At 44.6% G+C, this 22793-nt stretch overlaps 1 protein-coding gene across 1 annotated transcript in view; it reads left to right on the plus strand.

Moving 5' to 3' along the window:
- nrde2 (NRDE-2, necessary for RNA interference, domain containing) overlaps window positions 1–22793 on the plus strand; it is a 79736-nt gene that overhangs the window by 35271 nt on the left and 21672 nt on the right. Inside the window, exons 6-7 of the mRNA XM_072272918.1 lie at window positions 667–1072; window positions 5070–5203. Coding sequence (XP_072129019.1) covers window positions 667–1072; window positions 5070–5203 — 540 coding nt within the window. The remainder of the gene's footprint in view (window positions 1–666; window positions 1073–5069; window positions 5204–22793) is intronic.

A 22793-nucleotide genomic window follows, 5' to 3' on the forward strand; every position in this document is an offset into this window, starting at 1 on the left:
GGACTGGAGGCTGAGGGAGGACCTGGTAGATGTTTATGTGATTATGAGATGCACAGGTAGGGTGGAAATGTTGTAAGCTAGAGGGCATAGGTGTAAGGTGAGAGAGGGAAAGTTTTTAAAGGAGATGTGCTGGGCAAGTTTTTTTTTACACAGATTGGTAGGTGTTGGAACATAGTGCCAGAGTGTGATTGAAGCACGCGGGATAGTTATGTTTAAGAGGAATTTGGAAAGGTACATGAATGTGCAGGGAACGGAAGGATAAAGATTATGTGCAGGCAGATAGCCTTAGTTTAATTTTACTTCATGGTCAGTACAGACATAGTGAGCTGAAGGATGGGTTCCATGCAGTACTGTTCCATCAGTGTAATCTTTGTGAGATTACTGCCATGGCAACACACACACAAATTGCTGGAGGAACTCAGCAGGTCAGGCAGTATCTATGGAGAGGAATAACATTTTGAGCTGAGACCCTTCAGGACTGGAAAGGAAAGGATTATTGCCACGGTGATCTTTCAGTATCATGGAAAATGCAAGTTAGAGTGTGCTGATCAAATTGCAACTGAATGGTTTCTCCGTGTTTTCTGTGTCTAAGGCATACATTGGACAGTGTGCTGTGTCATTGCTGAATCTCCTCACGAGGTTTCCTCCCTTCCCTCCCTCCTTCAGGATGAGTTAATGCAAGGTCCAAGTCCGTTCACCGTAGCTGCCGCAGAATCTGAGAAGAGGAAGAGATCGCGCCGGATTACCTTGGAGAAGAAGCTGGCCATTTTGGAGAGAGCTATCGAGAGTAACCCCAACCACGCGGAGCTGAAGGTAGCCCGGCTGGAGCTCTGTAAAGAATCTTGGGAGCCGTCTGATCTGGTGAATGAATGGAAGAAAGTGGTCTTTCTTCACCCGAACAACACCACTCTATGGCAGAGGTATCTCGTGTTCTGCCAGAGTCAATTCAGCACCTATTCGACCTCCAAGGTCAATGGCATCTACGGCAAATGCCTGAGCACTCTGGCCGCTGTCCTGGATGGTACCCTCGTGTCTCATCCTGCACTTCCTGATACAGAAGAAGCTATGCTGGGTAAGGTGGGATACAAATGAACTCAGCAGTTTCGGTTACTCTACTACAGAAAACGTTTAAGATGGGTGGCACGGTATCACAGCGGTTAACGCAATCACTTTATGGTGCCCCGCGATCACCGATTGGGACTCCATTCCCAACACTGACTGTAACGAGTTTGTACGTTCTCCCCGTGATCATGTGGGTTTTCTCTAAGGATTCTGGTTTCCTCCCACGTTCCAAAGACATATAGTTAAGGTTAGGGTTAGTGAGCTGTGGCCATGCTTGGGGGCTTCCCTCATCACAATCCTCAGACTGTGTTGGTCATTGATGCAAAGCAATGCATTTCACTGTCTGCTTTAATGTATGTGTGACAAGTAAAGCTACTCTTTAACTTTAAACTGGAAAGAGTGCAGCAAAGAATTGCAAAGTCCTGAAGGAAGGTCTTGGCTTGAAATGTCGACTATTGTCCTTCCATAGAGTCTGCCTGAGCCTCTGGGTTCCCCCAACATTTTGTGTGTGTTGCTCAAGATTTCCCGCATCTGCAGAATCTCTGGTGTCTCAGATTTGCAACTCAGGAACTGAGTTATACAAAGAGGTTGGTCAGGCAATGACTTTATTAAGAGGTGATCTTAATAAATCATGAGGGGTATAAATGGATTGACCGCACACAGTCTTTTTCCCGTGGTTGAGGAATCAAGAACTAGAGGGCATCTGTTTAAGGTGGGAGAGGAAAAATTCAGTAAGATCTTGCGAAACAACTTTTTAAAAAAAAAGTACAGACGATGGTATGTATATGGAATGAGTGACTCAAGGAGAGTGGTTGAGGCAGGTACACTAACAACTTTGTTAAAGTCAGTTGGTCAGATACATGAATAGGAAAGGTTTAGAAGGTTACGGGCCAAATGCTAGCAAATATGACTAGCTGGGATGGTGCATCTTGGTTGGCATAGACCAGGTGGGCAGAAGGGTCTGTGTCTGCTTTACAATTCTATGACTCGAGCACCAACAGAGGGAGTGGAGTGAGGAAAGAATCGTCACCATTTTGGGTTGAGAGCCAACATCAGGTCTGAGAGTGGAGATGAAAGATAGCTAGTATGGATAGGGTTCTTTATACTGCTTATCACTCCTCTCTAATCTCAGACCTGATAAAGGGTCTTGATCTGAAATGTTGGCAATCCCACCTCACCTCTCCCCACAGGTGCTGCTCGACCTACTGAGTTTCTCAAGCAGTTTGTTTCTTGCTGCTTGTCCCTGCATCCACCATCTCGTGTGTCATCAAGATCACCATAGGCTCTTCTAGCTCCTGTCATTGTGGTATAGTAGGCATGCCATGTTGGCATCAGAATGTGTGGCAACACTTGCGGGCTGTCCCCAGCACATCCTTGGGTGTGTTGGTTGTTAAGACAAATGGCACATTTCACTGTATGCTTTGATGATAAGTAAATCTAGGCACTCTGCAGAAGGTAGAGACAGAGTGATGCTGGAGCTGAAGTTAGATCAATGTGCAATGAATGAACAGGCTGGGGATTTTTTCCCTAGAGCAGTGAAGGTCGACATCTTTAAGTAGGGATATGAAAGGGTTAATGATAATGTACCCCACTGGATGTATCACCTACCTCTACCCATCCAGATTTTCAATCCCATTGAAGTCAGTGGAGTTGTGTCGGACAGAAGGCTAATCTGATAATGTTTGCATGACACTGGAACTTTTTGAGCTGTTTATGTCAAATTTATCCACAGTATTAATAAACATACAGCAAAAACAATGGACCCACCTTATCCATGCCAAACGTAATGGCTCTCTGCTCATTGCACCAGACTATAAGATAAAGGAGCAGCATTAGGCCATTCAGCTCATCGAGTCTGCTCTGCCATGCCATCATGGCTGATTTATTATCCCTCTCAAACCCAGTCTCCTGCCTTCTCCTGTAGCTTTTGATGCCCTTAATAATCAAGAACCTATCAACCTCCGCTTTAAATAGGTCTAATAACCTGGCCTCCTCCGGCATCTGTGGCAATAAATTCCATAGGTTCACCACGCTCTGGCTAAAGAAATTCCTCCTTATCTCTGTTCTGAAGGGACGTCCTTGTATTCTGAACCTTTGCCTAGACTCGCCCATTATTGGAAACATCCACTTCACTCTGCCTAGGCTTTTCAATGTTCTATAGGTTTCAACAAGATCCCCCTTTCATTCTTCTAAACTCCAGTCAGTACAGGCCTGAAGCCAGCAAATGCTCCTCATGCATTAAACCTTTCATTCCCAGGATAATTCTCATGGACCTCCTCTGGACCTTCTCCGATACCAAATATGGGGCTCAAATCTGCTCACAACACTCCCAAGTGCGATCTGACCAGTGCCTTATAAAGCCTCAGCATGACATCCTTGCTCTTATACTCTCGTCCTTTCAAAGTGAATGCTAACATTGCAATTGCCTTCCTTCACACCAACACAACCTGCAAGATAACCTTTGGGGAATGCTACACGAGAGCTCGCAAGTTTGTTTGCACCTCTGATTTCTGAATTTGGTCCTCATATAGAAGATAGCTGATGCCTTTATTCTTTCTACCAAAGAATATGACCATACACTTCTCTACAGTGTGTTCCATCTGCTGCTTGTATACCTGTATACATCATCCCTCAGCCAATCGAAATATCCTTCAACCCTCCTCCTCGGTATATATTTATTTAATTAGTTAATTATTTAGAGATACAGCACAGCGATAGGCTCTTCCAGCTGAACAAGCCTGCGATGAATTAAAACACTATCACGTACGTCTTTGGACTGTGGAAGGAAACACCCAGATGAAACCCATATGATCAGTGTTGGATTCCTCTTTTGCATGAGGTGCCATTGGAAAACCATAATGATCGAGTGGATAGCCAGAGGCTTATTTCCCAGAGTGGAAATGGCTAGTATGAGGGGGCATAATTTTAAGGTGACTGGAGTAAAGGATGAGGGGGATAGCCGAACAGGTGTTACACCTGCCCCTACACCTCCCTCACTTCCATTCAGGGCCCCAAACAGTCCTTCCAGGTGAAGTGACACTTCACCTGTGAGTCTGTTGGGGGTCATATAATGTGTTAGGCTTCTTGTATATTGATGAGACCTGACGTAGATTGGGAGATGGCTTCACTGAGCGTCTATGCTCCGTCCACCAGAGCAAGCAGGATCCTCCAGTGGCCATCCATCTTAATTCCACTTCCTACTCCCATTCCGATATGTCCATCCATGGCCTCCTCCACTGTCGGGATAAGGCCATACTTCAGCTGGAGGAACAACACCTTGTGTTCCGTTTGGGTAGCCTTCAAGTTGATGGCATGAAAATTGATTTCTCAAACTTCCAGTAATGCCTCCCCCCCCCCATCACTGTTTCCCATCCCCTTGTCCCTCTCTCATGTTATCTCCTCGCCCGTACATAGTCTGCCTCTGGTGTTCCTTCTCCCCCCCCTCCCCCCGCCTTTTTTTCCTTTGTTCCATGGCCTTCAGTCTCTTTCACCAATCAACTTCCCAGCTCTTCACTTCATCCCTCCCCCTCCAGGTTTCACCTATTGCCTGGCGTTTCTCTCTCCCCTCCCCCCCCCCCCCCCCACCTTTCAGATTCACTCGTCAGCTTTTCTCTCCAATCCCGCCGAAGGGTTTCGGCCCGAAATATCGACTGTACTTTTTTCCATAGATGCTTTCTGGCCTGCTGAGTTCCTCCAGCATTTTGTGTGTGTTGTAGGGGGATGTCAGAAGTAATTTTCTGTACATGGGTGTGTGGAACATGCTGATAGAGGTAGGTACATTAAGGACATTTAAGAGGCTAATGGATGAAAGAGATATGGAGGGCTGTGTGGGAGGGAAGGGGTAGATGGATCTTAGAGTAAGTTAAACATTTTCACAACTTCGTGGGCTGAAGGGTCGGTACTGTTCTACATACTAAGTAAAAATCTAGGAGTTGCTTTTGACATTTGTAACACTTTGTTCTGCTACATTCATAGATGTGACTAACTGATTTTCTCTCCTTTTACAGCTATTTTCCTGCAACAGTGTCATTTCTTGCGACAGACCGGCCATTCGGAAAAAGCCATTGCCCTTTTCCAGGCCCTCATTGACTTCACCTTCTTCAAACCCGACAGCGTTGCTGGGCTGACAACCAAGGCACAGGTAAAGCTGGCTTTTCTTCATCGCGTTAATGAATTCACCAGAGGTTCCATGTATTACACAGTAAGTGGCATCCGATTACTCAGTTGTCTGGTGCCCTTTGCACGGATTTTGTGCTCTCTTGGTGCTTATCTCAGCAGAGATGTTTTGATGATTTGTTATCAACCTAAAGAAAACAGAATCGATGATGGTAAGCAAATCAAACACTGAAGACTCATTCATGATGGTAACGTTACAAGTGAATGGACAAGACATTGAACAGGTGTGAAAGTTTGATTATCTTGGCAGTTGTCTGACAGATGACGGGAGATGTGAAGCTGAAATCAGACGGCGAATAGGTATGGCTAAGACCCAGTGCATGAAGCTAAAAGATCTACTATGCAATCGGAAGATAGACATCCAAGGTAGAATCCATTTCCCCAAGTGTTTCGTATGGTCAGTACTGAGGTATGGATCAGAAACATTGACCCTGAAGAAGGATGATATGAAACGAATGAATGCTTTTGAAATGTGGTGCTATCGACGAAGGTTGAAGATCAGCTGGGTAGAGAAAGTTTCAAATGAGAGGGTTTTGTCCGAAGTTGATAGACCACGGATACTGCTGGAGAAGATTATGAAGTTAAAAGTTGCTAATTGTGGACACGTTACATGGAGAGATAACATCTTGTTGGACTTGCTATATGGAAAGGTGGAGGGAAAGAAAGGAAAGGAAGGCAAAGAACAACGTGGCTGGATAATGTCAAGGATTGGACCAAGCTGGACAAGACTAGGGATGTTGTGAACAAGTGTCGGGACAGAGCGGTGTGGAGGGAAATCATCCGCCAACTGGAAATTCTAGATGTGACCTAACGACGATGACAATATCACTATCCCTGGACTAAGAAGGGAGATAATACAACCCAAAATCTCATTACTGGTTGCTGTCCTGTGGCTTAAGATGTATCAATCTCTCCCCGGATCTCTGTTTTGCAACTTCAAGCATCTTGTCCTTTGCTAGCTCTCCCTCGAGGTAAGGCTAGTGTCTTCGGAAAGCAAAAAGATAAGATCAATATCTCAGATTCAGATTCAGATTTATTTATCACACGCACATTGAAGCAACCAACACACCTAGGATGTGCTGGGAACAGCCCACAAACATCACGACACGTTCCAGTGCCAATATAGCATGCACAAAACGCCCAGCAGAACAACATAGAACACAAAAAACTCAACACAACAAGCAGCAAAACAACAATAGCAAAACAAGTCCTGTTACATATATACACAGAGACACACAGATAGACAGACAGGCGCCCCTCTAACTCCAGAACAAGTCTCCACTCTCTAGGCTTTGGCCTTTGAGCTTCGATTTCCAGACTTCGGGCTTCGATCTTTGGTATTGACTCCCAGACTGGCTGATATCACCTCGAACTCCAGGACTGCTGACTGACTGATCCTTGTGCTTCCTCAGTCCGATCATGGGATCCACCAACCTGGGCCAGCTCGGCATCCACGGATGTCCTTTTTCATCCGTCCACGTCGCTGGACTCTGAGCATGGAGCGGAGGCATAGACTACAGATGCTCTTCACCTACCCACATCGCTGGCCTTTGAACGCAGAGCTGACCTCTAACACCTCAACATTCCTGTCCCTATACCCTAATCTAACCGTTAACCCCCCCCCACACACACATCACTATCCCTAAAACCTTCATTATATTGCTGAAAGCATATACTTAATGCAAGTACCATTAATTTGGTCAAGGCAATTCTTTAGATTGAAACAGAACTGTAGTTAAAAACGAAACCACAAGGAGCTTTTCATTGTTGATTATGCATGTTGCATGCCCTTTATATTGAGGCAGAATTTATCACCAGCCTGGCCTTTGTGTGCTTGGATTTGCTCTGTAAATGCCACAGTTAGTGTAACTGCTAAAGTTCACGGGCAGCTGTAAAGCTGTGTTTATTACTTCTGACATGAATACCTGGCAAAGGAGCTATAAGAGCCATTTGCAAAGGTTAGCCGTTTTATAATTGTCCAATGTAGTCTGACTCAGTCCTGTGAAAGGCCCTGAGACCTTTTGGTGGCATTAAAGGTGTTGTTTGAGTGGAGCAACAGTTAATTGTTAAATATTTGGCACATAGGCTTCTGGATCTTTGACAACCCTTGATTGTTCCCGCTTCTTCAGTTTGGATGGACTTAGCCCGGCCCTCCCCACCCCAACCCCTGCAAGGAGCAATATATCCTCATCTTCAGTGAGGTAGGGTTGACGGAGTGCTCAGGATCACTAAGAAGCTGAAGCTGCTTGGTAGTGTTCTTTATTGAACCAAGTCGACCCACCACGTGATCCTGGCTGTTACAAATTATAAAACCTGTAAACCGTATGCAGTGTGTGCTCTTGGCTTTGGTTACAGTGAGAGGCTGGGTCGGCTGGATCTTTTATTCCTGGAGAGTCAGAGGCTGACGGGCGACCTTTAGAAAGGTTTTGAAAAGCACAAATCAGAATCAGGTTTATTATCACTGACGTACAAAATGTTGTGAAATTCATTGCTTTGGAGCGGCTGTACAGCACAAGGTAGCTGTACAGTTGTGGAGATAATGAAGCTTTGGCTGTTTATTCCTCTCCATAGATGCTGTGTGATGCTTTGGATCTGCAGAATGAGGGTCTTCCCCTTCCTCCACCGTCAACGCTTTCCTCAACCGCACCTCTTCCATTTTGTGCACTTCTGCCCTCACCCCATCCTCCCGCCACCCTCTTGTCCTCATCTACCGCCCCACCAGCCTCCACATCCACCACATAATTCTCCGTAACTTCTGCCGGGAGATCCCACTATCATGCACGTCTTTCCCCTGCTACACCTGTCCCTACACCTCCTCCCTCAATACCATTCAGGGTCCCAAACAGTCCTCCCAGGTGAGGCAACACTTCACCTGTGAGTCATATACTGTATCCAGTGCGTCAGTGAGATCTGGTGTGATTGGGAGACCGCCTTGCCAAGCACCTACACCCTGTCCACCAGAAAAAGTGGGATCTTTCCAGTGGCCACCCATTTTAATTCCACTTCCCTTTCCCATTCTGACATTTCAGTCCATGGCCTCCTCTACTGTCACAATGAGGCCACACTCAGGTTGGAGGAGCAACACCTCATATTCCATCTGGGTAGCCTCCAACCTGATGACACGAACATCTATTTCTCAAACTTCCGGTAATGGCACCCCCCTTCACAATTCTCCATTCCCGTTTCCCTCTCTCATTTTGCCTGCCCATTGCCTTCCCCTGGTGCCCCTCCCCCTTTCCTTTCTTCCAGGGCCTTCTGTCCTCTCCTGTCAGATTCTCCCTTCTCCAGCCCTGTATCCCTTTCACCAATCATCTTCTCAGCTCTTTACTTCACCTCTCTCCCCCCTGCCTTCCCGGTTTGACCTATCGCCTTGTGTTTCTTCCTCCCCTCCCCCCACCTTTTCTGACTCCTCATCTGATTGTCTCCAGTCCTGATGAAGGGTCTCAGCCCGAAAAGTCAACTGTACTCTTTTATTATAGATGTTGCCTGCCTTACTGACTCCAGCATTTTGTGTGTGATGCTTGAATCAGCAGACTGTCCTGTGTTTGGACTGATACAGTAAGGTGTGTAGTCACAGTGTTTTTTCTCTCAGGGTAGGGGAGTCTAAACCAGAGGACATAGGTTTAACATCTCTGCTTGGGACATCTGCAGTTTATTTCCCTGTATCAGTGCTGCCTGACTTACTGAGTTCCTCAAGATTTCATGCATGTGCAGAATCTTTAATGTTTTTGACATGGGTTTAAGGTGTGAGGGGAAAGACTTAAAGAAGAACCTGAGTGGAAACTTTTCATACAGAGAGTGGTGAGTATATGGGACGAGCTATCAGAGGAAGCCGTAGAGGTGGGTACAATTACAACACGTAGGAGACATTTTGACAGTTACACCAATAGAAAAGCTTTAGAGGGATATGAGCCAAATTCCAGAAAATGGGACTAGTTTGATAAACATCTTGGTCTGAATGCATGGGTTGGACTAAATGGCCTGTTTCCGTGCTGTGTAACTCAAAAATGTGAAAGCATTAAAATATGAACATATCAGCAACATAACGGCATAGTAGCTCCATATTAATCCAAAAAGAATTTGCCTATCTACAGTAATTTTAACATGGAACATAGAGCGATACAGCTCAGGAACAGGCCATTTGGCCCACACTATTTTGTCAAGCCAGCTAAAAAGCAAACGCTAATCCCTCCTACCTCCACCATGTCCATATCCCTCCATCTTCCTTACATCCTTACATCCATGTGCCTGTCCAAACATCTCTTAAAAGCCTCCAATGTGTTTGCCTCTAACACCATACCAGGCAGCGCACTCCAGCGCACTTTACACTAATAATGTCAAACTTTGGCACTAATTTCATGACTATTCCAAGATCAAGCATTTGCAGCATAGTTCTCACAGTTAATGGCCCCAAAACAGCAAACTGTTTAGGTAAACGCAAGAGATTCTGCAGATGTTGGAAATCCAGAGCAACACACATAAAATGCTCGAGGAACTCAACAGGTCAGGCAGCGTCTGTGGAGAGGAATAAACAGTCAGTGTTTCGGGCCAAGACCCTTCATCAAACTGTTGAGGTGGTTTTCACTGAGGGATAAAAATAAAGCAGGATACACTGGAGAAATTCTGTAGAAGTGGATCACTCACTTCTGTCTGAGGAAATGGGGTTCCTGATAAAATTCTCCAACCTGTCTCCCATAAACTGCACCTCCTATCTCCCTTCATCGAACATGAAACATTACAGCACAGTATAGGCACTTCGGCCTACAATGTGGTGCTGACCTTTTAGAACATAGAACATTACAGCACAGTACTGGTCCTAAGACTCACGTTATTATGCCAACCCTTTAACTTGCTCCACCATCAATCTAGCCCTTCCCTTCCCCATAGCCCTCCATTTTTTTCCATAAATGAGTCTCTTAAATGTCTCTAATGTGTCTACCTCTACCGCCATCCCAGGCAGAGTTTTCCATGTACACACCGCTCTGTGTAAAAACAAAAACTTCTGACATTTCTCCCTTGTACTTTCCTCCAGTCACCTTAAAATTATGCCCCCTTGTATAAGCCATTTCTGCTTTGGAAAGTCTGGTTTTCTACTTAGTTGATGCCTCTTATCATCTTGTACATCTCTATCAAGTCACCTCTCATCCTCCTTCACTCCAAAGAGAAAAGACCTGGCTCACTTAACCTACCTTCATAAGACATGTTCAGGCAGCTTCCTAGTAAATCTCTTTTTAGTCAGTGGACTGGACTGTGTTCAGAGAGTCATCTTCGAGCCTGGATGAATTGCCACTGACTTCATTAAAACAGTGTGGATGAGTGTGTGCCTACGAGAACCTGCTGTACATTCCCAAACCAAAAGCTGTGGATGAACCAGGAGGTTTGTAGTCTGCTGTAGGCTAGATCTGTGGCATTTAAATCTGGCGATCCAGGTCTGTATGAGAAAGCCAGGTATGACTTGTGGAGGACTATTTCAAAAGCCAAGAAACAATTCAGGGAGAGGTTGGAGGCGACATCGGATGCAAGTCAATTCTGGCAGGGTTTGCAAGCCATTACTTACTGCAAAGCAAAACCCAACATGAATGGCAGTGATGCTTTACTACCAGACATGCCCAACACCTTTTTCTGCTCACTTTGAAAAGGAGAATAAAACCACAGCTATGAAGATCCTTGGATCACCCGATCTCTTGTCTTGGAGGCCGATGTCAGGCTGTCTTTCAAGAGGGTGAACCCTTGCAAAGCAGTAGGGCCCGATGGAGTACCTGGTAAAGCTCTGAAAACCTGTGCCAACCAACTGGTGGAAGTATTCAAAGACAATTTAAATCTCTCACTGCTACAGTTGGAAGTTCCCACCTGCTTCAAAAGAGCAACCATTGTAGCAGTGCCCAAGAAGAGCAGTGTGAGCTGCCTCAATGACTACCATCTAGTAGCACTCACATCTACAGTGCCGAAATCCTTTGAGAGGTTGGCCATGGCAAGAATCAACAACTGTCTCAGCAAGGACCTCGACCCACTGCAATAATATATCTATAGCACATGTGATTTCAATGGCTTTCCACGCAGCCTTGGATCACCTGCACAGTGCAAATACTTATGTCAGGGTGCTGTTTGTTGGCTGCAGCTCAGCATTTAATACCATCATTCCTACAGTCATGCTCAAAAGGCTACAGAACCTGGGCCTCTGTACCTCCCTCTGCAAATGGATCCTCGACTTCCTAACCAGAAGACCACAATCTATGCAGGTTGGAAATAACATCTCCACCTCGCTGACAGTTAACACCTGTGCACCACAGGGATGTGTGCTTAGCCCACTGCTCTACTCCCTCTGTACCTGTGACTTTGTGGCTAGACATAGCTCAAGCAGCATCTATAAATTTGCTGATGATACAACCAATGTTGCAGAATTTCAGATGGTGACAAAGGGACATACAGGAGCAAAATATACCAGCTGATTGAGGGATGTCACAGCAACAATCTTGCACTCAGTGTCAGTAATATGAAAGAGCTGATTGTGGTCTTCAGAGAGGGTAAGACAAGGAAACACAAGCCAATCCTCATAGAGGGATCAGAAGCAGAGAGAGTGAGCAATTTCAAATTCCTGGATGTCAATATCTCTGAGGATCTAACCTGGACAGAACATATTGATGCAGCTATAAAGAAGGTGAGACAGTGGCTATATTTCATTAGGAATTTGAGGAAATTTGGTTTGTCAACTAAAACACTTGAGAACTTCTACAAATGTACCGTGGAGCACATTCTGACTGCCGCATCACTAAATGGTATGGGAAGGTGGGGAGAACTATAGCAGAAGGTCGAACCAAGTTGCAGAAACTTGTAAAAATTAGTCAGCTCCATCTTGGTGTCTAGCTTCTGTAGTATCTAAGACATGTTCAAGAAATGGTGCCTTAGGAAGGTGGCTTTCGTCATTAAAGATCCCCACCACCCAGGACTTGCCCTGTTCACACTGTTATCTTCGGGAAGGAGGTGCAGGAGCCAGAAGGCACACACTCAGCGATTCAGGAACAGCTTCTTCCCCTTTGCCATCTGATTTCTAAATGGACAGTGAACCCATGAACACTACCTCACTACTTTTAAAATTTCTGTTATTTTGCTCTATTTATTTTAACTTAATTATTTAATAGACATATGTATATTTAATGTAACTTTTTTCTCTATTTATTTATCCTGTATTTCATTGTACTGCTGTCATAAAGTTAACAAATTTCATGACATATGCAGGTGATACTAAATTTGATTCTGATTCCTCTGCACTCTCTCTAAAGCTTCCACATCCTTCCTCAAATAAGGTGACCAGAATAGATAATAGGCATCCGTTAGTCTCGTGAGACCATGGATTTGCGCCTTGGAAGGTTTCCAGGGTGCAGGCCTAGGCAAGGTTGTATGGAAGACCGGCAGTTGCCCATGCTGCAAGTCTCCCCTCTCCACACCACCGATGTTGTCCAAGGGAAGGACACTAGGGCCGATACAGCTTGACACTGGTGTCATCGCAGAGCAATGTGTGGTTAAGTGCCTTGCTCAAGGACACAACACGCTGCCTCAGTTGAGGCTCGAACTAGCGACCTTCAGATCACTAGACCGACCCCTTAACCACTTGGCCATGCGATAACACAATATTCCGTGTGCTAAACCTACTCCAAGATCAATCTAATCTTTCCCTCCCATGCTAACTCCAAACTTGCTTTGTCCTTGAGAGACATATTCTGATCATTTGAATTTGATATTCCACTAAACTGCTGAGAATACAGCTTCTTGTCTTACCCTAAGCACTGGCTGATACAGTTATTCCTTTTCTCACTGGGCACTTTTCTCCTCTCTAGTCAATCACCTTCATTTCCAAACATGCCGCCAACTCTCTGACCCTTCGTGTTTCATCGCCAGCCTCCCAGTTCTCCAAGCCATGCCTTTTTTGTTTGAATGCTTCCAGTCTGTTTTCTCCTCCGTTACTTTACTGCAATGTCTCTAACCAGAGTCATTTGTGTTGTGCCGTGCCAATATAATTGATCTTTGTACCTTCTGACCTGTCTGTACCTTTTCAGACAAATGTCTGTACTTTATCTTCATTAAAAAGTGCCTGATGAGCACTTGCCTGTTTCTCTCCTTGCCTGGAAACCATGCAATAGATCAGAATCAAGTTTAATATCACCGGCATTTGTCATGAAATTTGTTGTTATGCAATACATAACAGGAAAAATTGTGAATTATAGTAAGTAATATATATGTTGGTGCCAGAAGTTGACACCCACTTTGAGGTTCTCTGGTTTTACGTCTCTCAATGTTGCTTTTGAGTCTCTTCTGCAGCGTTCAGCCCATGGATCATCGTGTTCCAGCTTCTTGTTCATCCTCCGGTTAGTTTCTGTTGCCAGCTATGTCCTTGGATGCCAAAAATCCGTGTACATGGATTCCCTTTCTATGCCATTCTTCTTTTCATGAATTAGACAAATTAATTGTATCAAAGGACTTATAAACCGTCTGAGAAAGAGACATTCGGACTAATCTCACTCTCAGCTCTTGTTGTGAAGCCTCTTTAAGAAGCCCCTTAATAGCTTTTGGTACCTCATTACATCATGTGTAATTTTTGTGAAGTGACTTAGGATCTTTTCATTGCATTCATCAGAATCAGGATTAATATCACCGGCATATGTTGTGAAATTTGTTAACTTAGTGGCAGCGGTACGATGCTATACATGATAATATAGAGAGAAATAAAATAAGTAAATCAATTGCAGCAAGTATATACAGTGTATGTATATTAAATAGTTAAATTAAGAATAGTGCAAAAACAGAAATAATATAAAAACAAAAAAAAAACAAGGTGGTGTTGATGGGTTCAATGTCCATTTAGGAATCGGATGGCAGAGGGGAAGAAGCTGTTCCTGAATCACTGAGTGTGTGCCTTCAGGCTTCTGTACCTCCTACCAGATGGTAACAGTGAGAAGAGGGCATGTCCTGGGTGATGGGGTCCTTAATAATGGACGCTGCCTTTCTGAGGCACCACTCCTTGAAGGTGTCTTGGATACTGCAGAGGTTAGTACCCACCATGGAGCTGACTAATTGTACAACTTACTGTAGCTTCTTTCGGTCCTGTGCCCCCCCTCCCCCAATACCAGACAGTGACGCAGTCTGTCAGAAAGCTCTCCATGGTACGTCTGCAGATGTTTTCAAGTATTTTAGGTGACAATCCAAATCTGCTCAAATTCCTAATGAAATATAGCCACTGTCTTGTCTTCTATTTAGCTGCATTGATATGTTAGATCCTCAGAGATTTTGACACCCAGGAACTTGAAATCGCTCACTCTTTCCACTTCTGATCCCTCTGTGAGAATTAGTATGTGTTCCTTCGCCTTGCCCTTCCTGAAGTTCACAATCAGCTCTTTGATCTTTCTGACACGGAGTGCCAGGTTGCTGCAACACCTCTTAATTAGCTGGTATATCTCGCTCCTGCGTGCCCTCTCGTCTCCATCTGAGAACAATACCAACAATGGTTGTATCATCAGGGAATTTATAGATGGCATTTGAGCTATATCTAGCCACACAGTTATGGGTCTAGAGAGAGCAGAGGTGTGCCAGTGTTGATTGCCAGCAAGGAGGAGATATTATTTCCAATCTGCACAGATTGTCGTCTCCTGGTTAGGAAGTCGAGGATCCAGTTGCAGAGGGAGGTACAGAGGCCTAGTTTCTGTAGCTTATTGATCAGGACTGTGGGAATGATGGTGTTAAGTGCTGATCTATAGTCAATGAACAACATCCTGACATGGTGTTTGTATTGTCCAGGTGATCGAAGGCTGCATAAAGAGCCACTGAGATTGCGTCTGCCGTTGACCTATTGTGGCGATAGGCAAATTGCAGTGGATCCAGGTCTTTGCTGAGGCAGGAATTGATCCTAGCCATGACCAACCTCTCAAAGCATTTCTTCACGGAAGATGTGAGTGCTACTGGGTCATTAAGGCAGCTCACACTACTCTTCATGGGCACTGGTATAATTGTTGTCTTTTTGAAGCAGGTAGGAACTTCCGACCATAGCAGTGTGAGTTGGTTGCTACAAGTTTTCAGAGCCTGACCAGTTATTCCATCGGGGTCTGCAGCCTTGTGAGGGTTCACACTTCAGAAAGACAGCCTAACATCAGCCTCTGAGACAGAGATGACAGGGTGGCTGGGTGCAGCAAGGATCTTCACAGCTGTAGTCATATTCTCCCTTTCAAAGTGGGCATGGAAGGCGTTGAGCTTGTCTGGTAGTGAAGCATCACTGCCATTCATGCTATTGGGTTTCACTTATAGGAAGTAACTTCCTGCGAACCATACCAGAGTTGATATGCATCCGATATCGCCTCCAACCTCGCTTGTAATTGTTTCTTTGCTCTTGAAATAGCCCTCTGCAAGTCATATCTGGTTTTCTTGTACAGACCTAGGTCACTAGACGATGCCACAGAGCTAGCCCTCAGCAGATGGTGAACCTCCATTAAATGGGTGATGTAAAGATATTTTTTTGATGTGCTCCCCACAGGTCCAAAAGTGTTGAGGCTAGTGGTTGACTACTGTGGTTGAGATGTGCTACATTACTCACAGGCGTATTTTTAAATGCCCTAGATAACCGTATGAAATTGAGAGATGACAGCAATCCTCCCAGATATCTGCAGTGCAGTAGCAGCTGTCTATTAGAACATGACGCGCCTGAATCAAAAGGAGTGTATCCACCAATATTCTGCAGATACTTTTAAAGCTTAAAGGAACAATTAAAACCGTTGTTTTTAAAACACAAGTTTTAACAAAAAATGCATGTATTGGAAAAGGTCAGTTGGTTAAGAAATGGACTTGGAGTGCCCCCAAGTGGTGGAATAGTTTTACAAGAGAGTTTTACAATTCTTTGCAGAATTTAAAGCAGTTAAGGTCCTTTAATGATGAATGGAGCTTGAAGCAGTGGATATTTTTCAACCTATGTCTACACCATGGTTGGTGGATTACCCTATGTAACACTCGATTCGCCTAGTGGCTTAATATGGGGGTTGATAACCCCCTGCCCGGCCAAACTTCTCGTTTGGGTGGATGCTGCGCGATGTGTCCCCTGTTACAAATCAGTACCCCGAAATAACAAACAGTACACAATATGTGATTAAACAATTGAGTTTTATAACTCTGACTATATGGTTAGTAGAGAAACAAAATATAAAAACAAAAGGACCCAAATCTGTGCACACAAAGTTGGAGCTCACGGTTTCCCCTTCGCCGATCCTCCTTCGACTGTCACTGTCCGTCTCTCCCTTGCTCCGAGTCCACCCCATCCAGCGGACTACCAAATCGCTCCATTCGCGTCTTCTCTCTTCATCTCCCTCTCTCACTCTGGCAAAAGCCTGCGAAAGCAACTGCTTCCAGAATCACAAGACAGAGCCACAAATCTTGTATTGGCTACATGCATCCCGTTATCTCCAGCAATAACCCAAACATTGCTGCTACAGAGAAACCATTACCTCAGCAGTGAACATTACAAAGAAGCCATTACATTAGCAGTGAAACCTTACAGCATGCTACACCTATATGAAAGAAATCTACTTCAGTAAAGTAGATTCTGCTGGGAGACCATGTGACTTAAGAGCAGAATTAGGCTATTTGGCCCATCGAGTCTGCTCTGCCATTCGATCATGGCTGATTTACTTTCCCTCTCAACTCCATTCTGCTGCCTTCGCCCGTAACTTTGATGCCCTTACTAATCAAGAACCTGTCAATCTTCATTTTAAAAATACCCAATGACTTGGCCTCCACAGCTGTCTGTGGCAATGAATTCCACAGATTCACAACCCTCTGGCTAAAGAAATGTTTCCTCATATCTGTTCTAAAGGGACATCCTTCTATTCTGAAGCTACTGTGCTGCCACAGGGTAAGAGATTGAGGGGTAATTGTGTAAAGATTTATAAAATCCTAAGGTGCATAGATAAGGTGAATGGTCACGGTCTTTTTTTTCAGGATAGGAGAGTCTAAAACTGAAGGGTATAGTTTTAGGGTGGGTGAAGAACGGTTTAATAGGAACAGGTTTTCTACAAAGAGGGTGATAGGGACGTAGAATAAGCTGTCAGAGGGAGGGGTGGAGATAGGTACAATTACAGTGTTTAACAACATTTAAACAGGTACGTGCATAGGGAAGATCTGGAGAGGTATGGGCCAAATGCAGACAAATTAGAGTAACTGCGATTAGCACAGAGAATTTGGGCCAAAGGGCCTTTTCCTGTACCATAGAATACACTGATTGAGTTTTTGAAGTGGAACTTGAAACCAAGGCTTTCTGACAGAAGTCAGCTCACCACCGCTGAGCGGAAATATCCAGCCATTGATCTGTTTGCACTTCTATGAGCGTATTTAATTTGAAAAGGCATACCGATTAAATAATTTATTTAAAATAGAAGCCCTCTGTGAAGTACAGCTTCACTGAAGGACATAAAAGATAACTTGAACAGATGCCTTTCTTCCTTCCACCCAAGGCTATTCCACAGTCTCCTGGCCAAGCTTCCATCATCCTTTAACTGCAGCTTAACCAAAGCAAACACAAACAACTTGCAGGGAAGGATGTATATGATGGGGTGAAGCACATAGAACATAATTTATCCAAAACTCTCCTACCAATCTCACCCAACATCTGATAGAGATCTATAAGATTATCTGAGGCATGGATAGAGTAGGAGGACTGTATCTTTTTCCCAGTGTTGAAAAGTTAATAGCAGAGGGCATGCATTTAAGGTGAAAGGGGCTAATTCAAAGGTATTGTGAGGGGAAGGTTTGTTTACACATAGAGTGGTGGGTGCCTGGAATGTACTGCCCGGGGTGATGGTAGAGGCAGGTACATTAGAGGGCTTTAAGAGATGTTTAGATAGGCACATGGATGTAAGGAAAATGGAAGGGTATGGACATTGTGTAGGCAGAATGGATTAGTTTAGTTAGCCATGTGATTCGTTTTTTAATTGGTTTGGTACAACACTGTGGGCTGAAGGACCTGTCCGTGTGCTGTACTGGTCTCTGTTCTGTGTTCTAACATGTGTTCTTTGGTTCTTTCAAGTTTAAAATTCTCTGCCTCATTCTGTTGCTCTGCTGTTAACCCCCTGAATTTCTGCAACCTCAGTCAACCCTCCAAACTGCAGATGTTGGGTATTTAAAATAAAGCAGAAATGCTGCAAGTAGTCTAGGCCAGGCTGCATCAGTGGAAAGAGAAACAGAGCAAGCGTTTCAGGTTGAAAACCCTTCGCCACAACTGGGACGGAGACAGAAGCAGCTTGTTGAACTGCAGGAAAGGTAGGATGTATCTGATGGGATAAAGAATATAGAACTCTACCGCACAGTACAGCCCACTGTGTTGTGTTGATCTTCTAACCTACTCTAAAATCAAACACTTCCCTCCCACATTGTCTCCTTTTTTCATTCATCCATGTGCCTAAGAGTCTCTTAAATGTCCCTAACGTATCCAACTCCACCACCAAACCCACCACTCAGCCCTTTGTCATCTCCACCCATCGCCTGCCAGCTTTGATCACTCTCCCCTTTCCCATCTGCCTGTCACCCTTCCTCACCTGGATCCACCCATCGCCTGCCAGCTCTTGCTCCACCCCTTTCCTTTGCAAGGCCATAAGACACAGGAGCAGAATTAGGTTCTTCGGCCTATTGAATCTGCTTCGCCATTCCATCATCTGCTTCGCCATTATTGTTCTCAACCTCATTCCCTGCCTTCTCCCTGTACCCTTTGACCCCCTTTCTAATCAAGAAACTCCTCTTTAAATATACCCAATGATTGGCCTCCACAGCCATCTGTGACAATGCATTTCACAGAGTCATCACCCTCTGGTGAAAGAAATTTCTCCTCATCTCTGTTCTGAATGGATTTTCTTAATACTGAGGCTGTGCCCTCTGGTCCTAGACTCTCTCACTACTGGAAGCATCCTCTCCTTCTTTCAATATTAAGCAGATTTCAATGAGATCCCCCACGTTCACCACATCAATTTCTTCACTTTTTCTACTCTGCTGACTATAGTCTCTAAAAGCTCATAACAGGTTTCCTTTTCATAATTCAATGTTGATTTTTCCAAACAGCCTCTCTATCCTTTCATCCTTTGACCTTCACGCCATGACCCCAGCTTTCATAGGTCAAATGCCCTATGCTATTTTATATCCAGTGACAACGCCACATCACCCCCCCCCCCCACTGCTGTGGCATGGGGAACAACTGGTAATTAGGTCATTATTGTCACACTTACTGAGATGCAGCAGAAAGCGTTTGTTTATATTAACCCAGGCACAATTCCAGACACAAGGATATCAAGGCATTACAAAGAAAATAAACAGCAGCATATTGCAGCATAGTTACAGTACTGTACAGTTACGGAGATAGTACAGTGGAGGTTGACAAATAAGGTACAAGGGCTTCCTTGAGAAAGATTGGGAGATCAAGAGTTCACCTTTATCAGACAAATTGTCCAATCAAGAGTCTATCACAGTGAGGTAGAACATGTCCTTGAGTCTGGTGGCGTGTGTTTTCAAGCTTCTCATCTTCTGCCCAATGGAAGTGGGGAGAAGATTGAATGACCAGGGTGACAGGGATCTTCGATTATGCTGGCTGCTCTACTGAGGCAGTGAGGGGTCTGTTCGTATCAATGGAGGGGAGACTGGCTTTCGTGATGGATTGAGCTGTGTCTGCACTGTTCTGTAATTTTAGTCCGAGCCGTTGGTAGCATGGCGGTTAGCACAGCACCTTACAGGTTTCAATTCCCGCCACTGTCAGGAGTTTGAATGTTCCCCCTGCGATCGTGTGGGTTTCCTCCGCGTGCTCGGTTGGGGTTACTAAGCTCTGGGCACGCCATGTTGGCGCCAAAAGCATGGTGACAGTTCAAAGTTGAGAGTACATTTATTGTCAAAGTACCCTTACAGAATTACAGCTCTGAGGTCCGTCCTCCCACAGGCAGCCACGGAACAAAGAAACAGCATGGAACTCGTTCCAGGGAAAACATCAGACATCCCACATGCTAAAAAAAACCGCGCAAATGACAAGAAGCGAGTGAACAACGCATAGAATATCAACATCGATCCTAAGAGTCCAGGAGTTTTCAGTTCAGTTCAGTTCAATGCTGCTAGCGGACTGCAGGCCCTAGAGCCAGGCTCACCGGAGTGCCCCTGGCCTCACCAATCATCCCAAACCAACCACTCTAAAACAGGAATAAAAAGAGTAACTAGAATCCAGTAGTACATGCAACATGAATCTCAAAGACTCTCAAAATGAGTCCACAGCCTCGAGCCTCGCCATCAGTCTTTACAACGTAGAGCACAAAACTGCACTTTTCCCCCAACAGCAGCTAGTGAGAGGGAGAGGAAGACTTGGTCAAACGCAGTCAGACAGCGGCGAGCAACCACCGTCCTCCACTTTCATCCTCACCGACTCCAGTCTTGCTCAACGTCACAACTGGAGAGGAGCACCAGAGTCAGTCATGGGCTCTAGGCCGCACACTCTGCTCCCTACCTCATCAAACTCCCACGGAGCCAGCAAAGTGCCGGATCGCTCAATCAGTCCAAAGACACACCATCAAAATGTGAATCACAGGTTCCAATCACGCGCAGCTCAGTAGTAGAATCATATTTGAAAGAAGCGGTAGTAAAAGAAACAGTTTTGTGACTGTCTGCAGGACGTTGCCATCGGTCGCAGACGCCTTCTTGAAACATTTGCACATATTCGGACTGTATTGGTCATTGATGCAAATGACACATTTCAATGTACATGTGACAAATAAAGCCAATCTAAAAATAATCTAATCTATTCCAAGCTGTGTTGCATCTTGATAGGATGCTCTCTGTAGTGCATCTATAAAAGTTAGTGAGGGTCATGCCAAAATTCCTTTGCCTTCTGAGACAGTAGAGGTGATGATGCCAAGTTCTGCCCAGCAACGTGATCATGCCTGGATAACCTGTCTGTTGAGGATTAAATGTCGGCCTTGGCTCCAGGGAGGACCTCTCCATTCATAGGACAGTGCCAAAAGATATTTTACCTCCGCCAGGGAGGGCAGACAGAGGAATCCTCACTTTCAGATGCTCCTCATATTCAGCAAAGTGTCTGAGAGGTCACTGTAATCCATTCTCCATGCTGGTAATTGAGACTTCCCTGTGGATTCACTGTTCTACCGCAGTATGACAGTGCAATACAAAAGTTTTAATTACTTATGGCTAAGCGTATGGATTTTCCATGGATTAAGGATGAGGCAGCAGTGCACATTCCCAGTGGATTTTCTTCCCTGCACTTGGTGACAGGGTACAAATTACAGAGGCTTCAGAAAATTTCAAGCGGATTAAATGCAAGCTTCCCCTGTCAGCAAGAGGTGACATATTACTCTTGCCTGTAAATAATACAATTTGCCATCTCCTTTTATGTAAGCTTCAAATTGAGGCAGCAGGAATCAAGGCAATTTTTATTCTCATTATTTTCACTTTGGATGGTTCATTTTGTAGAATTGCAAACATGTTCTTAATCTGATATAAATGAGTATCATTGTGATAACCAGACAAAATGGGCTGGTATCCACAATGCATCCGAAGACTTTCCTGTGGGCTTTAAGTCATTGAATTGGAAATGGTTTATTAATGTTGCATGTACCAAGAGACAGTCAAAAGCTTGTCTTGCATACTGTTCATATAGAACAGGTCATTACACAGTGCATTGAGGTAGAAGCAATAACAAAATGCATAATAAAGTGTAGAGAAAGTGCAGTGAGATGCAAAATCATAATGAGGTAGATGGTGAGGTCAAGACACCAACTCATTGTACAAGGGAACCATTTAATAGTCTTATAACTGCAGGGCAGAACCTGTACTTGTGCCTGGTGGTGCATACTTTCAAGCTTTTGTATCTTCTGCCTGATGGAAAGGGGTAAAAGAAAGAATGTTCTGGGTAGGGTGTGTATTTGATTATGCTGACCGCTTTACTGATGCAGTGAGAAATATAGAGAGAGTCCATCGAGGGGAAGCTGGGCTGTGCTGATGTTTCTTGCAGTCACATACAGAGTGGTTGTTAAGCCATTATGATCCGTTCTATGGTGCATTGATAAAATTGATTAAGATGATGGAGACATGCCAAATTTCTTTAACTTCCTGAGGGAGTAGAAGCATTGATAAGCTATCTTGGCCAGGACATGTATGTGATTGGACTAGGACAGTGTTCACTCCCAGAAATTTGAAGCGCTCACCCTTCTCAATCTCAACACTGTGCACCGTCCCCCTTCCTGAAATCAATGAGTACAACCCTCCAACATTACTATCAAAGTATGTATACCATATATAACCTTGAGATTTGTCTCCTTACAGGCAGTCACAAAACAAGGAAACCCAGTAGAATTCATTTTAAAAAAACTGTCAGGCACCCAATGTGCAGAAAAAAAAGCAAATCATGCTACCAACAAAAATATACAAATAACATTCAAAACTGTAGTTCACAAAAGTGAGTCAACAGCCACGAAGCCTGTCACAGCCGATCGAGGAGCCTGTTAGCTGCAGGCCGCAGTCTTAGCTCAGCACAGAGACAATAA

The sequence above is a fragment of the Mobula birostris genome, chromosome 1 (genome assembly GCF_030028105.1).
Source record: "Mobula birostris isolate sMobBir1 chromosome 1, sMobBir1.hap1, whole genome shotgun sequence".
NCBI lineage: Eukaryota > Metazoa > Chordata > Chondrichthyes > Myliobatiformes > Myliobatidae > Mobula > Mobula birostris.